The following is a 14,082-nucleotide window of genomic DNA, read 5'->3' as shown; positions in this document are numbered from 1 at the left end:
AACGTTTAACTCGTGAAAGAGTGGGAGACAAAAGAGTGGGAGACTCGTGAAAGAGTGGGAGACAAGGGTGTGTGTATGTGTTTGAGATAGAGTGCTTTGAGAGTGATTGCATTCTCTTTTTTTTTTTGAGATTGTATTTTTTTTTTGGTAGATAAGTGGGGAATATGTGCCTCTACCTGTTTTTAAAAATACTTAATGGTTCTTGAAAGCGGGAATGAAAACCTAAACCGATAGCTGAGGTTGAAAATATGTGCATAAACTTTATTTCTTGATGGGTGTGAAGACAAAGTTTTGATAGAAAGAAAACTTTTATTCGAAATTTCAATAATTCTTTGGCCTTAGTGGGCTGCATAAACAGTGTCTTTCTTTCTCTCTATATCTTTCTCTCTGAACAAGTTTCTCTCTCTAGGCCTAGTGACCTCTGTCACCAGTCTCTAATTTTTCTCTCTAAAGTTAGTCTTTGTGGCCTCTCTCTTAACCTTAAAGTTCTCTTCTCTCTTATTGGCTCCCTTAATAGGACTACAATACTATGTCATATTACCTCATCTAACTTCTTATGACATTATTGTCAAAAAAAAAAAAAAATGTCAAAAACTTCTTATGACATATGGACTTCTAAATGCTAACTAATAAAACCTAGCAATGATATTTTTAACAAGAGAGAGAGAGAGAGATTGCATACTCTTAACTTGGCATTTCTCATGAGAAAGAGAGATATTGGATCCCTTGTGTCTAACTTCAAAGATGGAGATAGATAGAGAGAGAGAGAGAGAGAGAGAGTGCATTCTCTCATGACGTCCAAAAATTTCTCATAAGAGAGAGAGGCGTGTGCATTCTCTTTACTTCTTATTTTCTTACTAAAGTATTTATAGTTTATACTCGCAGTAACATCTGTAGTCAGATACTTTTTCAATGGCGTGAAATCGCATTGATTCAATCAAATACTGGAACACCCCATTTTCTCTCTTTGAAAAGAAGCCTAACCCACAACAAACACTGTCATGGATTCCTTGCTAGCCAGCTACGCTTCCTCCTCAGACGAAGAAGAAGAAAAACCAGAAGAAGATCTCCCCTCCTCTAAAACCGCCTCCAGATTTAGCGAAGAAGCCCCTTCCTCTAAACCCACCTCCAATATTCTCTCTCTTCCCCCTACCACCTCCAAATTTGGTCCCCTTTCTCTCTCTTCTTCTGAACCCACCTCTATCTTTTCCTCTCTCCCTCCCCCCAAATCTAATGCGGTGGAATCAGACGTTCTCTCTAGACCCACCTCTGAATCTAGTTCCCTTTCTCTGTCTAATGCTAAGCCCACCTCCAGTTTCTCCTCCCTCTTCTCCTCTCTCCCTCCTCCCAAGTTTGATGCAGACAAAGACGGTGCTCCATCCACTTCCAGAAATGGCCCCTTTTCTCTTTCTTCCAGTAAAACCTCCTCCGATTCTACCCCTAAATCCTCCTCTCTCTTCTCCTCTCTCCCTACTGCGAAATTCAACGATCCCTCTTTTTCCTCTTTCCCCAAAAAAGTCGTCCTGTTTACGCCTCCTTCTCCTTTCACTTCCCCTCCCTTAAAAACCCTAAAACATGATGGTACCAAGCATGAAGGAGAAGATGATGAAGAAGACGACCTCAAAAAACCCTCTAAATCCAGGACAAAATCACCCCCCAAAACCCACTCTTCAGGAATTACTTCTTTTCTCCCCCCACCAAAAAATACCCTGGGGTTAGCGCCATTGGGAAACAGTACTCAGAGAAGATCTATGATAGAAACTGAAGCTCCTGCACCTGATAAGAATGCAACCAATGTGGGTCTTTCATCAGATAATAGTACAACCAATATGGGTTTTTCATCAGATAATAGCACAACCAATATGGGTTTTTCATCAGAGAGCTTGAATTATGCCTCAGAGGCTTATGGTTCTCAAGAAACTGGTTACCCTAATTGGGTTTCTTATGAACAAGGTTCAGAGTATAGTAGTGGTGAATATTATGCAGGGAATTATGAGAATTATAGAAATAATGGTTCTGGGGTGGCAAATTGGGCTGATAACCAGCCTGAGTCTCTGGTTGAGAATGTAAGTAAATTAGAGAGAAAGAGGGGGAGGAATGAGATTCCCTTGAATGTGATTGAAGTGAAGCAAGATCAGTTGATTAGTAAAAGGCCAAGAGAGGACCAGGTCAATCTAACTGGGATTGCTTTTGGACCAGCTTATCAGGTTTGGGGTTCTTCTTCTTCTGTTGTTTTATAAGTTTCTCTTAGGTTAATGTAGTCGGGGTTGATTGATTCATGAATTTTGAGTTTATGGCTTAATTTGATACATTTGAGTTGTTGATTGATTGATTGAGCCTTTTTTCTTTGTCCCTCTTTTGATCTCTTTCTTTTTGTTTTCCTTTTGTGTGGTGCTCTTGTTGCTGCATATGTTATTGTTTGTCTATACTTCTTGTCACATATTAATCTATGACTCTTTTACTTGATGAATGAATTGTTTATTATCAAGGAGTAAACAACACTTGGCCTTCTGGTTATCAGCATTTACTAATTACAAGTATTGAGCTTTTTTCTATGAACAAAAATAAAATTTGAAGTATTTGTTGTGTTCAAGCTGTGTAATTTATTTAACTGAAAGATGGTTCCTCTTCTAATTTAGTAGGACTGTGGATATACTTTCTTTAACCTACAACTTTATGTTGTATTGTCTATCTGGTTCCCCTCAAGGACATCGCATCCCTGAAATTATGTACTAGTCTGGAACAAAGCTGGATATTTGTCTAGTTAGTTTTGAAATTTATGATTAAGGGTCCCATCATTTTGTTGGCTCCATAAGTATGTTGGAAAATCATTTTACTTAACTCCATAAACATGAGAATTTTTTTCATCTTTTAAGAGTCATGTTTTAGAAGGAAGTAGAAAATTTTTCCATAGCTAGGTTGATTTCAATACTTGGGTTAGGACTGTGATTTGGCAACCATGTCGCCCCATCCATACCACTCGACCATTTGTATCCTTCCAAAGCTCTCCCCTCCTTATCTCTTATAGCTCCATCAAAATGTGCTATCTCCAAATCACTTTTGAGGAAATGCTTGAACTTGAGTTTGTGGCACTACTCCTACAGAATCCAAACGTTCTGGATCCTAATATCCTGTGGAAAACTCCTGAGACCTCAGATGTTGTGATCAAAAAAATTGGGAGAAGTTCTGTCCTTAAATGATTCAAGCAATGCAAAAAGACTTCCGCGGACACTATTCATACAGAAAGACTTCCAAGGACGCAATCCATATGTAAATCTTATGCCTAGTTGAAAATTTTGTTCTTACTCATCCACAAGAATTATATATCATGGTGAAGGGATGGAAAACGCTGGAAACCTTGTATTAACCATGAACAGTCCATGTGATAATAGTTTTTGAGGCCCAACTAGTCTCCACTTTGGCACCATGAACAACCACTTTGAAGCCTCACACCCTCCACTTTAGATTCATAACCAAGAGTTCATAGTATATTCTCTATTTATTGTCATCTAGTCATCCTATTTACTCATCGGATACTTGCCTAGAAAACTCAAGGCCATGATGCTGAAAATGTTTCTTCTTGAGAATGTTTACGTTCCACACAGGCCATGAGAAGTGTACAAGAAATTTACTTCTTGAAGGAAGAAAGGGACATTTTCTTACTTAGTGATCAAGAGAGACCTTCATAGCTTTATCCCAAAGCTAAAAACATAGAACGGGTGTGATTATGTGCAAGAAAGACCTATTGATCTCCACGTTCTTGTTTGTTTTTTATAACTGCCTGACAATTTTCATAGTGAGAGCTACTACTAAAGGAGGTTTTTTCACTTGTACTATATGCTTATCAGAAGTGACTTGAGTTCCTGTTCAGGAAAGCTAGGTGGGAGAAAGCCCCACTGAAAGATGTGGCACTTAATCGTTGCCTCACAAAAACAAGATAATAGTGATATATCCTCAAAATCAGGATCTCTAGCATTCATTTTTTGAAGGAAGAGTAAACAATCAGTAGACCATCTTATTCGACGGCCTAATCTCAATCCATTGTCCATGAAAAATGACTTCAATTGCATGACTGAGAAGAATATCTCCCTTGAAATCTTTTACTTAAGTGGTCAGATAGGTCTCAATTAGTCAATAAATGAAAGCTTTCAAGTCTAATATACAGTAAATGAGAAAAAAAATCCCTTACTAAATAGTAAATCGAAACATTGAACTAGTATCATTTAGTTTTTCATTCACGAAAGCCTGAGTTGAACTTACAGTTTCAAGGTTTCATTTTTGGGTGTTATTGAAGCAGGATTGGTAAATGTTGGTTTGAAATCTGTGCTTATTATAGTCAACGGTTCAGAAATATGAGCACAAAAATCTGATTTGGATTCTGGTTTTCCTGAAATGATCAGAGTTCATTAACATTTTCGGCAGGTTTGAAAGTAACTCGTGCTGGTTCAGTTATGGATAACTATAACTAATATTTTGATACGTACTATAATGTACAGTCTAGGATTGTGAATTTTTAGAGTTCCTTTGATTTTGACAAGTACCATGTAGTCAATACCAGCTTCTCATTAACTATTAAACATTGACAGGTATTGAAACTCTCAGCTTGATTCATGAAGTGTTTAACTTGTCTTTCAGTTTTTTTTTTTTGAATGAAATCAGTTAGTTATTTTCACATGCAACCTTTAGAAACTTCCATTTTCAGAATTCGTTCTTTGCTGTATTGAGTCGCCAAGCATGCCAAAAACTAACTGTAAATGGGAAAACATCAAAGACCTGATGATTTCTACTTTCAATGATTGGAGACGAACTCTCTCTCTCTCTCTCATTCTGTTTGTATGATGGAAATTTGTTTTATGCAGCCTGCTCCCCTCTCTCTCTCTCTGTTTGTATGATGGAAATCTATTTTATGCAGCCTGCTCCTTCAAACGCAGGAAAACCATCAAAACTGCACAAAAGGAAACATCAAATCAGTTCATTGTACTATGACATGAGACAGAAAGAGATGGAGCTTGCTGAGAGACGGGCCAAGGGGCACCTTACCAAAGCTGAAACCCAGGCCAAATATGGGTGGTGAACTAATTCCTCATTTTTGCCAAAACTTCAAAAGTGTAACTTTGTTAACCAAATTTTAAGTGATGAATATTTAATTTGAAAATTTGTTTCATGCGGGCTGGACCGTTTTTCTACATATGCGGTCTAGAAAGTATAAAGTATCCATCTTAAAGATGGATGCAAGTAGCTGTTCCATCTAAAAACAATGGAAACTAATGGTCCAAATGTTTCCTTGCTAGAATTTTTTTTTTTAGTTTTTAAAATTATTTATTTTTTCATATTCATGATTTCCATGTTAGAGTTTACATTTCCTTAAAAATTAAGTCTTAAAATGCATCTCAAAAATAGATTTATTAAGAGGCCTGCAGTTCTACATATGCAGGCTTGGCCTAATAGAAACCGGGTCCATTTAATTTTGAGTGATGTGTAATACTCTCTCTCTCTCTCTACCTATCTGGAGCCATGTTATGTGTTTGTGCCATGAAACTTGGAGGATCACTAGCATCTCTTAGGCCTATATCCCACTTGTGCTTGTATGCAAATGAAATTAACTTGGATAGCAAAGTTTTTTTCTCTCTCTATTTTTCCCTTCATTAGCAGAAGCGAGAAGGTGATTGTGCAAAGAAAAAAGTAGGAGGAGCATCCTCCCCCTTGGCATTACAGTGGCATGTCCACGATGAATGTTACAAAATTGATGCTCCAATTCCAAATTTCTCCCTCAAATGTTGATGCACTTTTTTCTATAGTTTCTATGTATGGTCTTTCTTATCCTGTCATGGTATTTTCTATCTGGACGCAGTGTGAGCTCATTCTACTCTCTCTCACAGAAATTCTACTAAATGTCAAACTCAAGTGTTAACAGGCTTTATAAACCATCAAATTAAGTTGCACCTGCCTCAAAAATTTATTAGAAAAGTTTGTTTCAATGATAAAAAATCGTCTTGACATCAGAAAAAATGGATTTCAAGTCTTGTAAATAGTGCATTTTGTACTACATTTTTTAGATTGTTAATTTTCAAAATTTTCAAATGCTCGTGGATTTGTTCGATCTACATTAATTTGAAGCTTTAAAGTTTATATATAGAGACGAAACTAAAATTTCAGACCATCACAAAAGGTTTCAGTATTGAAACATCTGTCGATACTATTTGATGGTGATGGCACGTCTTACTTTGATTGTTTAGGGACCTCAGCCTTATAAAAACCACGCCATAGAATGGAAACACCTGTGAATGCATTGGGGAGAACATTTTGCCTATCGATGAGGGAGATCTAACAAATGTCTCAACTATAGGGAGATAGTCAACAGAACTCTCTCTCTCTCTCTCTCTCTCTCTCTCTCTCTCTCAAATATAGAAGTTCTTCAAGATGCCAAGTCAATTCTAGTGTTCAACAAGCTAATTGAATACGATGGAGAGAATATCTGTTTATAAGGTTCTTAGAATTCATATCATAAGCCAATAAAAAATAGCAACCTACTTGATAGCTTCATGCACTCTTTAAGCTCTACACACCTAGAAGGAACAACATTCCACAAACCATATCAACAAAAAGACAGAGAGATCCACATATCTAAAACGAAAAGCACTAGACGTACCATGTCAACAGAAAGAAAGAGAGAGAGAAAGAGAGAGAGAGAGAGAGAGAGAGAGAGAACCACTGAAAATGTCATGGCAGAGGCCCAGAGAGGGGGCACAATACCATTTAATTACTGAAAGTGTAATGGTAGAGGCTCAGATTCATGAAATTATAAATTACTGCAAACCGCACACTTCATAAGTTTGATCAGCCAAAAGGAAAGGACTTCTGTTAATACGTATCAAACAGACCACAAAATATTATTAGTAAGGAAATAAAATAGTACAAAATTTGGGCCATGTGACATTCAATAAGTTAGTAATCCTCAACATCATTCATCAGTTCATTATGCCTCCTATAGCAGAGGAACTTCAAAATTCCAAAAAAACATCGAGATCAATGGGTTGCCAAGGAAGAAACCCGAAAAAAAGAACCGGGAAAACCATGCCAGCTTCTCGTGCTCTTTAGCAGTATACCACCATCAAATTAATCACCCGTGTGACCCCTCAACCAGTTCAAAGAATATCAAACAATTATTTGATTTATTCGAGCTTATCCGATTGCCAAAGCAGCTGGAGCTAGCATTTGATCCAATTAACAACCCACCTTTCACTTCCTATTAACAACCCACCTTCACTTCTCTCTCTCTAAAATTTACATTGTGTCGACCTGATATTCTCCTTTGCAACCATCTTTGAGATCAGCTTACTGAGCTTCACGGCAAAGGGTCCTGGCTCCACAATATTAACATCCACCCTATCCTCCGAACACCACTTTCCAGGGACCACTCCATTTCGTGGTCGCTTCAAAATCTCACTATCAATTTTGTTCAGGATAGGATCATCCTCTTGAAACCTCCTTGCAAATGCAGCCCCGCTATTTGTCATATCCTCGAAGTGAGTTAGATTAAGGAAATTTGGATCTGATTTTGGAGGGGTGTCCCATACTAAGAACCTCAAGTCAGTATTCACTGTGGTGTTCTGGAATTGAGGTGAGTTGCAGAGAACCGTATGGAAATAAGCTTCTAATGGGAGGAGAACATTGGTGAAGTACATTAGAACTCTTCTAGGTAGGTTGTCATATCCAGTAACACAGTATTCCATAAAAGATCTACTCAAAATAACCCACGGAGAACCTGTTGCATACAAAATGAAAAAGATAAAAAAAGAATGAAAGTGGCATTATCACTTCCTTTTGGAAGCTAAAATCATATTAACAATTAGCTAGCTAGGTCTGAATCTCTGAAGATTCAAGGGAAGTGTGACACAACATAATTTAATGAAGTGAAGATGACAACTTCTAATAAAATGGCACAATCGTTTCTTTCTTTGATAAATAATCTATCTAGTATCTGTTCTTATAATGTCTTCCTGTTTATTACAATGCAAATTCTATATTAACGAAAAAATTGTGTAGGTTATTTGGATTTTTATCTTCACAAAAGAACAACTTCTTTCTCGACAACAATGATTTTCCCTCGACTAGAAAAGTGCCAACATATCTCATTGCAAAAGCACCCCTTAGTTCTCATAGTAAATTAATCAGAACTTTTAAGTCAGTTATAGTTGGAACATACTTGCAAAAGTTGAGCATTCTTCACAGCGAGCATATACACAGCCCCCACCTCCCCCTCCCTCCCCCCCCCCCCCCCCCCCCCCCCCCGGCACTCATACAGAGAGAGAGAGAGAGAGAGAGAGAGAGAGAGAGAGAGAGAGAGAGAGAGAGAGAGAGAGAGATTGCATGCCTATAAAAAGGGTAAGCTTTCTATGCTTCCCCTACAGCATAAAACTCATATAGTTCCCAACCGTCCATTCTGAATGGAGGCCTAAGATTGCCTCAATCACAATGTCGTGTCTCTACACTATTTTGTTTTTAAATTTTTTTTTTATATAAACTATTTTGACACCAAATTTTGGACGTCCAATCCTCTATTAAACTTGCACTAGTATAAAATATTCCAATAAAATAAAATGACCAAAATACCCCTGAAAGTTTCAAAGGGTATTTTCATCATTATATTTTATCGAAAAATTATTTTTAATATTTTTTATAGGTGTGCCCCAATGAGAATATTACACGAACCAAATTTCATATTCATACAATTTGTATAAAAAAAACTAAAAATAAAATACTTTGAGACGTCGGATCTAAGATCAAACGGTGAGTGGCTCTCTTGATCAAAATTGGACGGCTGGATGGTAGGGGAAGCATAGATCTTCTATGCTGTAGGGGAAGTATAGAAACTTTTCCCATATAAAAAAAGAGTTGATTTTGCATCACCATTTGGACCATTTGAGTCACAACATTTATTCTAATGATCGGAGATATAATAAAGAAAATGCAAGATACTTGATTGCTGAAATGGCAATTGTAGGAAGGCTGGGTTAGAAGGAAACTACTCAGTAAACCAACCTGTGAAAAATTTGAAAGAATTTGGTGCTGGCCGAGTCTGAGAAGCATAAAATATTCTGGTTCTCCTGGCCAAGTAAATCCCTGGATCCACAACAATAGGTTGAACCCTCTGATACCTGTATGAAAGGCAAGACCAATAAGACCACAAAATGTTTAAAAATATCAGTAGTATGAACTTGAAAGTAGACAGCTGCTGTATTCAATAATCAATAACTACGTACAATTTCCATCCCACATCACTTGTGTGATCTATGAAGTTAAGATTCCTCGGCACGTGGGAGAAAACATCAAGTAGATCTGCAAATTATGCCAAAACCATCAGGTCAGAAACATGATACATGAATTATGAGATCATAAACAGATTGAACCATCCATCAAGTGATGGCACAAAAATGTAGTCAATTAAAAAATGCACATCATAGAGACCAAACTGAAAGGCACAAAAACATAAGAAAGGGAATGTCGTCATCTAAATTAAATGATCAATTTTCAGATTATTTCTTGAGAAATAAGGAGAGATGACTCATTTGATAAAATCTGACATAGTGTGGTTTATCGACACTATTAGGGAAAACCATAAGAAAAATATGAGTCTATGCGCTGGGCATTCACTAGAGGATAACGATGTGGAGTAAGAATAAGCAGTATTGAAGTACAACCCCCTTCAGAAAACAAAAGGTAAAAGGACATATCCCATACCCAAGTACTTAGCTTCCACACAATATATGTAACCATCAGCTCAACTGACGATTACCATGCGAGTGTGGTCAACGTAAAGGCAGCTTTACAGCATATGAAAAGTTTCATGGCAAATGTACCAAAATCTAGCAAAAAACAGGATGTAAAGGATAAGATCTACAAATCGTGGACCACATACCAGAAAACTTGCATAATTGGCAGGTTGAGGAATTTCACATCCTCGATTTGGAGGAACATTAGGGACAAAGAAGATAGTTGAGTTGTCTATTCTTCCGAGAGAGGGCGTCATCCCGATGCATTGGCTAAGAAACACTAGTTTGTCCACCAGAAAATCAAGAGAGTTGCACTACTTTAGAGCACCAATCAGCAACCCATAGCTCAGTTAAGGTATGTGGAAAGAAAATGTACCCGAGTGAGCTTCTCTCTTGCATCGATCACCATATCTATGTGTCTTCATCTTGTCCGTCTTCAATGTGGGTGCAAATTAACATGTACTACGTCTATTCTTTAGTTCTTTTAATGAACTGTTAAATTGCTCTAAAATGCAAATAGAGAGGCTTATCTACTGAATTAGGTATAAAGATGAAAAAAGTCCCAGAAACCTTAAGAGAATATATATACTTTACTAAGGCATTTGAGATTTCAACTTCAATGAAACCACATTTCTTATGTTTTATATTCCCATTTTGCTAAGGTTTATGCGGGTAAGTTCTCCGGTACACAATCCCTTAACTGGAGTAGTCCCCTCAATCGGAACACTAAAGGGACAAGAATAATCTATTTTTAAGGTATTTGCATTATTGAATATCCTCATGCCCTAAATCCCTTGGAGCCTCTTCAGAAAGGGTTCCCAAACCTCCTCAAAGCTAAGCAAGTGGAACCCATCTCTTTCACTACTAACACAAAACTCCCCTTAGAGCACTTCCACTTTATAAACTACAGATGAAGCCATCATGTATAAATAGGCACAAAAGCTTAATATACTGACATTATTTGGAACTAGCCTCTAATCAATCTAGCCAACCATGTTTACTCTGGAAAAAGTCAAGACTCGAAATTGCCACAGGCATTCACCAATCCTCCCCCAAAACTGGGGACACGCTAGAATAAAGCCGTTTCACCCTAACCATAAACCTAGACGAGAGCATTCCACTTGAAGAATGTATTTTGTTGCTCATATTTCATATTTGACAATGTAAATCCTCATCAATTTTGAGGGTTTTAATCATTCCTAACTTTATTAAATGAAGATGTCTTCTAGGGGTGCAAATCGATGAAGTAAATAGGGGACATGACCAAAATGACCTGTTGGGAAAATTGAAAAAAAAAAAAAAAAACTTATAGCTTTCAGATTTCTCGTGATTCGGCAAGTAAAACAAGCCATGGCAGTGACGGGTTGTATATCCCATCCATATGCATAAGTAGGCTCAGCCATTCATCATGACTAATGAAGTCCCATTTTGACATAGTGAGTCATTTAAGCATAGGAAACATCAAGTACATTACAGATGTCAAGCTTAATTCAATCTCTCTTCTTGCACAGAGCCAAAAAATGAATACATAGCAGGAATGTGAAAACCACAATCATCCCATATGTCAGGCATATCTCTTGCTATAATCTGCATTTTAGTCACCTTAGGATATCACCAAACAATTGCCATAGAAGATCGTGCAATTCATACCATGTTTGCAACTTGAAATAAAAATTACGGTTGAAACAACAGGGACTGCTGTTTGGGGAAAGCGGAAATTTGAAAAACATAATATAAGCACAGAACAATAAAATGGCAGCAGCTCTAACCCAGAAAACTTATTCTGCTACTGTAAGACATAAGAGCAATACTAAGAATCTCCATAGATGATATGAATATTATGGTATCCTCACAACAAATTATTGGAAATACATCATAGATCAAATCCTTATCATGAACAAAAATATGTCACTCTATTTTGTGGACAAATACAACGAATCAAAGGCTAGTCATTTGACACGGTCATATCGTTTATAAGGATACTAATTCAGCAATCCATCTTTTACACTAGCAGCAAGAAATGAAAACGACATTTCTCCTGAAGACATATAGATTGAAGAATGGTTTCTCTTGGGTTACCAGACAGTTTTAGCTCTAAAATAATCATGAAGTCCACTGAAAAGGAAAAGTATACAATGATACCATTTATCTTTGGTACAAGGTGGTCACAATTGATCTTGACCATTGAATGTGCAATTGGATGGATAAATTTAGTCTATTGACCAAACTCAAACTTCAAAAGAAATTTTCTTGAACTTTGTGACACACCCAAGCTATCAAAAGAAATTTTCTTGAACTTTGTGACACACCCAAGCTATGATGTGAAAGCTATCAGATTTCACATCAGATGGTTATAAGTACTTGTGACCTTGTATTAAATGGCCTCATTGTATACACTCCTACTAGAAAATAGCAAAAAAGTTGAAATAATTAATAAATGTTCTTTAAATAGGTGGCATTACTGGATGAGTCTTCCAACTCATGTTTGCAAAGTAATCACCACTAATCAAAGAAACTCCAAATAACAAATGCAATCATGTTCATCAAACATTCAGAGGAAAAATACTTCCATAAGGAAGAAAAAAACACAAACTTCAATGTTAAGAACACGATGATTATCAAAGTGGGTTTCACAACAAGAAAATAACAATCAAAATGGGTTCTAAGTGATGAATCAAGAAGTGCTAATCAATATGGGTTTGTGGTAATGAGCATACCATCTTGAGTAACAATTGGATAATCCGAAGAACTCAATGTAACGAACCAATCCCAATCCCCATTAATCTTCAACAAAACAGCAGCAGCATGAAGGGCAGCAGCCAACGAAGAAGAACCCATTCGATCAGAAGCGTCAGCTTTTCCTATGACATTTACGTTCCCAAAAACCCTAAAAACCTTGACTGAACGAACCGAATGAGCCAACTTAGTTCTCTCTTCATCTGAAGAAATTGCATCGAGATGAAGAAGATATTGGTTCCTTGGGTGATAAACTGCTTTCAAAAGTCTCATGATCTTAGCACCTTCGCCACGAGTTCCGTAAATCCAATAAGCAAACACAGGGGGATGACCAGGCCCTTTCAATATACCATCAAGGAAAAGCTCAACATCTGGTCTTACAACTGAGAATTCTCTCTCTGAGAAAGATTTGAAGAACGATCCAAATCCAAGAACACTGATAGTCAGGATAAGAATCACGTATAATGGGCCTGAAACCAGTGGAAAAGCCCTAGATTGTCTCATAATGAAACCCTCAAATTCATTCCTTGAATCTGTACAAATAGTCGAGAAACTTTCTCGAATTCAACCAGTCACGTGAAGTTTGATAAATCGAAATAAAAACCCCAGAAATGGCCGCCAAATCCAAGTGAAAAGGCCAAAAAAATGCAGAAAACTGAATCAAACCCCTAAATCTAACCCAATTCAATTAAATCCATGCATCTTCTGATATCGATAGCAAATGCCCGCTACAAACTAAACCATTTTCGGTCATTTAGACTCGCAAACAACAACATTGCAAATAAAAACCACAAAAGTGGATCAAATGCACTGAATGCTAAAGAACCAGTATCAGAAATGGATACAATCACCTCAAAATTTAACCCAGCATGGACAAAATCGAATTTTCCATATATTTCATGAATTAGATCGATTCTTCACCAAAAATTTACTCCAAATTACGGAAAGTGTAAATTTGGCCCGACTTTTCTTTTTCCCCAAAAAAAAAAAACAAAAAGGAATTAATGAGAAAGAGATAGATTAAAGAAGAGTAGTTAATGGTAGGTGATCTAACACACCAGACAAATATCCATTTTCTTATAATGAAATATATTCAAAAGAAAACGAACAGAATAAAGAAAGAAATAGAGCAAAAACAAAGATAAAATTTTGCTTAAAAAATAAAAAGAATCCTAGACCTTGAAAAGAGAATCCACGGCGGTTGGTTTTTGTTGAGAATGTTGTCTGAATATGGTGTGAGAAGTTTTTAATGTGGTCGCTGTAAATTAGAATAATGCCTAAAATAACACTAGTGTCTATTAATGACAACAATGAACCCTAATATTTTATCTAATGACACAAGACTCCCCCTTTCGCTTTCTTAACCTCTCCCCGAGTCTACCTTCGATTTTACGTTTATGGGGAGACCTCAATAATGACAATTATTGTCATTGATAGGGTTCCGGGTCGGATTGGTTAGGGGTGGTAGTCTGGTCGACGCAGCGTGAGTTCAAATGACTTGACCCTATCTGGGTTGGTCTGGGTCTAGGTCGATTGCGGACCTTTAGGGTGAGTTCGGACTTGGTCATGGTCG

The 14,082-nt window shown here is 37.1% G+C and overlaps 2 protein-coding genes across 4 annotated transcripts; one reads left to right on the top strand and one right to left on the bottom strand.

The window, feature by feature from the left end:
• The first annotated feature begins 899 nt into the window (after positions 1–899).
• On the top strand, positions 900–5,155 carry LOC18440668 (mitotic checkpoint protein PRCC-carboxy-term protein). Of its 3 annotated transcripts, none has more exons than XM_020671095.2 (2): positions 900–2,207; positions 4,932–5,155. In XM_020671095.2, exons 1-2 carry the CDS (start codon positions 1,002–1,004, stop codon positions 4,989–4,991), a joined length of 1,266 nt encoding a protein of 421 aa, XP_020526754.1. In that variant the 5' UTR covers positions 900–1,001; the 3' UTR covers positions 4,992–5,155. The 3 variants fall into 3 exon arrangements, with proteins under 3 accessions (XP_020526754.1, XP_006850869.1, XP_088705623.1); XM_006850806.4 differs by having other exon boundaries at positions 4,913–5,155; XM_088849497.1 differs by having other exon boundaries at positions 4,860–5,155.
• A 1,710-nt stretch (positions 5,156–6,865) lies between these two features.
• On the bottom strand, positions 6,866–13,802 carry LOC18440669 (beta-glucuronosyltransferase GlcAT14A). The gene is made up of 4 exons (XM_006850807.4): positions 12,491–13,802; positions 9,264–9,339; positions 9,043–9,158; positions 6,866–7,765 (listed from the first exon to the last, which is right to left on the bottom strand). The coding sequence occupies exons 1-4, from the start codon at positions 13,011–13,013 to the stop codon at positions 7,278–7,280; spliced, it is 1,203 nt and encodes a 400-aa protein (XP_006850870.2). The 5' UTR covers positions 13,014–13,802; the 3' UTR covers positions 6,866–7,277.
• Positions 13,803–14,082: the final 280 nt, after the last annotated feature.

The sequence above is a fragment of the Amborella trichopoda genome, chromosome 1 (assembly GCF_054954075.1).
Source record: "Amborella trichopoda isolate Santa Cruz 75 chromosome 1, AtrichopodaSantaCruz75HAP2 v2.0, whole genome shotgun sequence".
Classification (NCBI taxonomy): Eukaryota; Viridiplantae; Streptophyta; class Magnoliopsida; order Amborellales; family Amborellaceae; genus Amborella; species Amborella trichopoda.
Note: the sequence above shows the minus strand (reverse complement) of the source record. Positions and strands in the feature narration are given on the sequence as shown.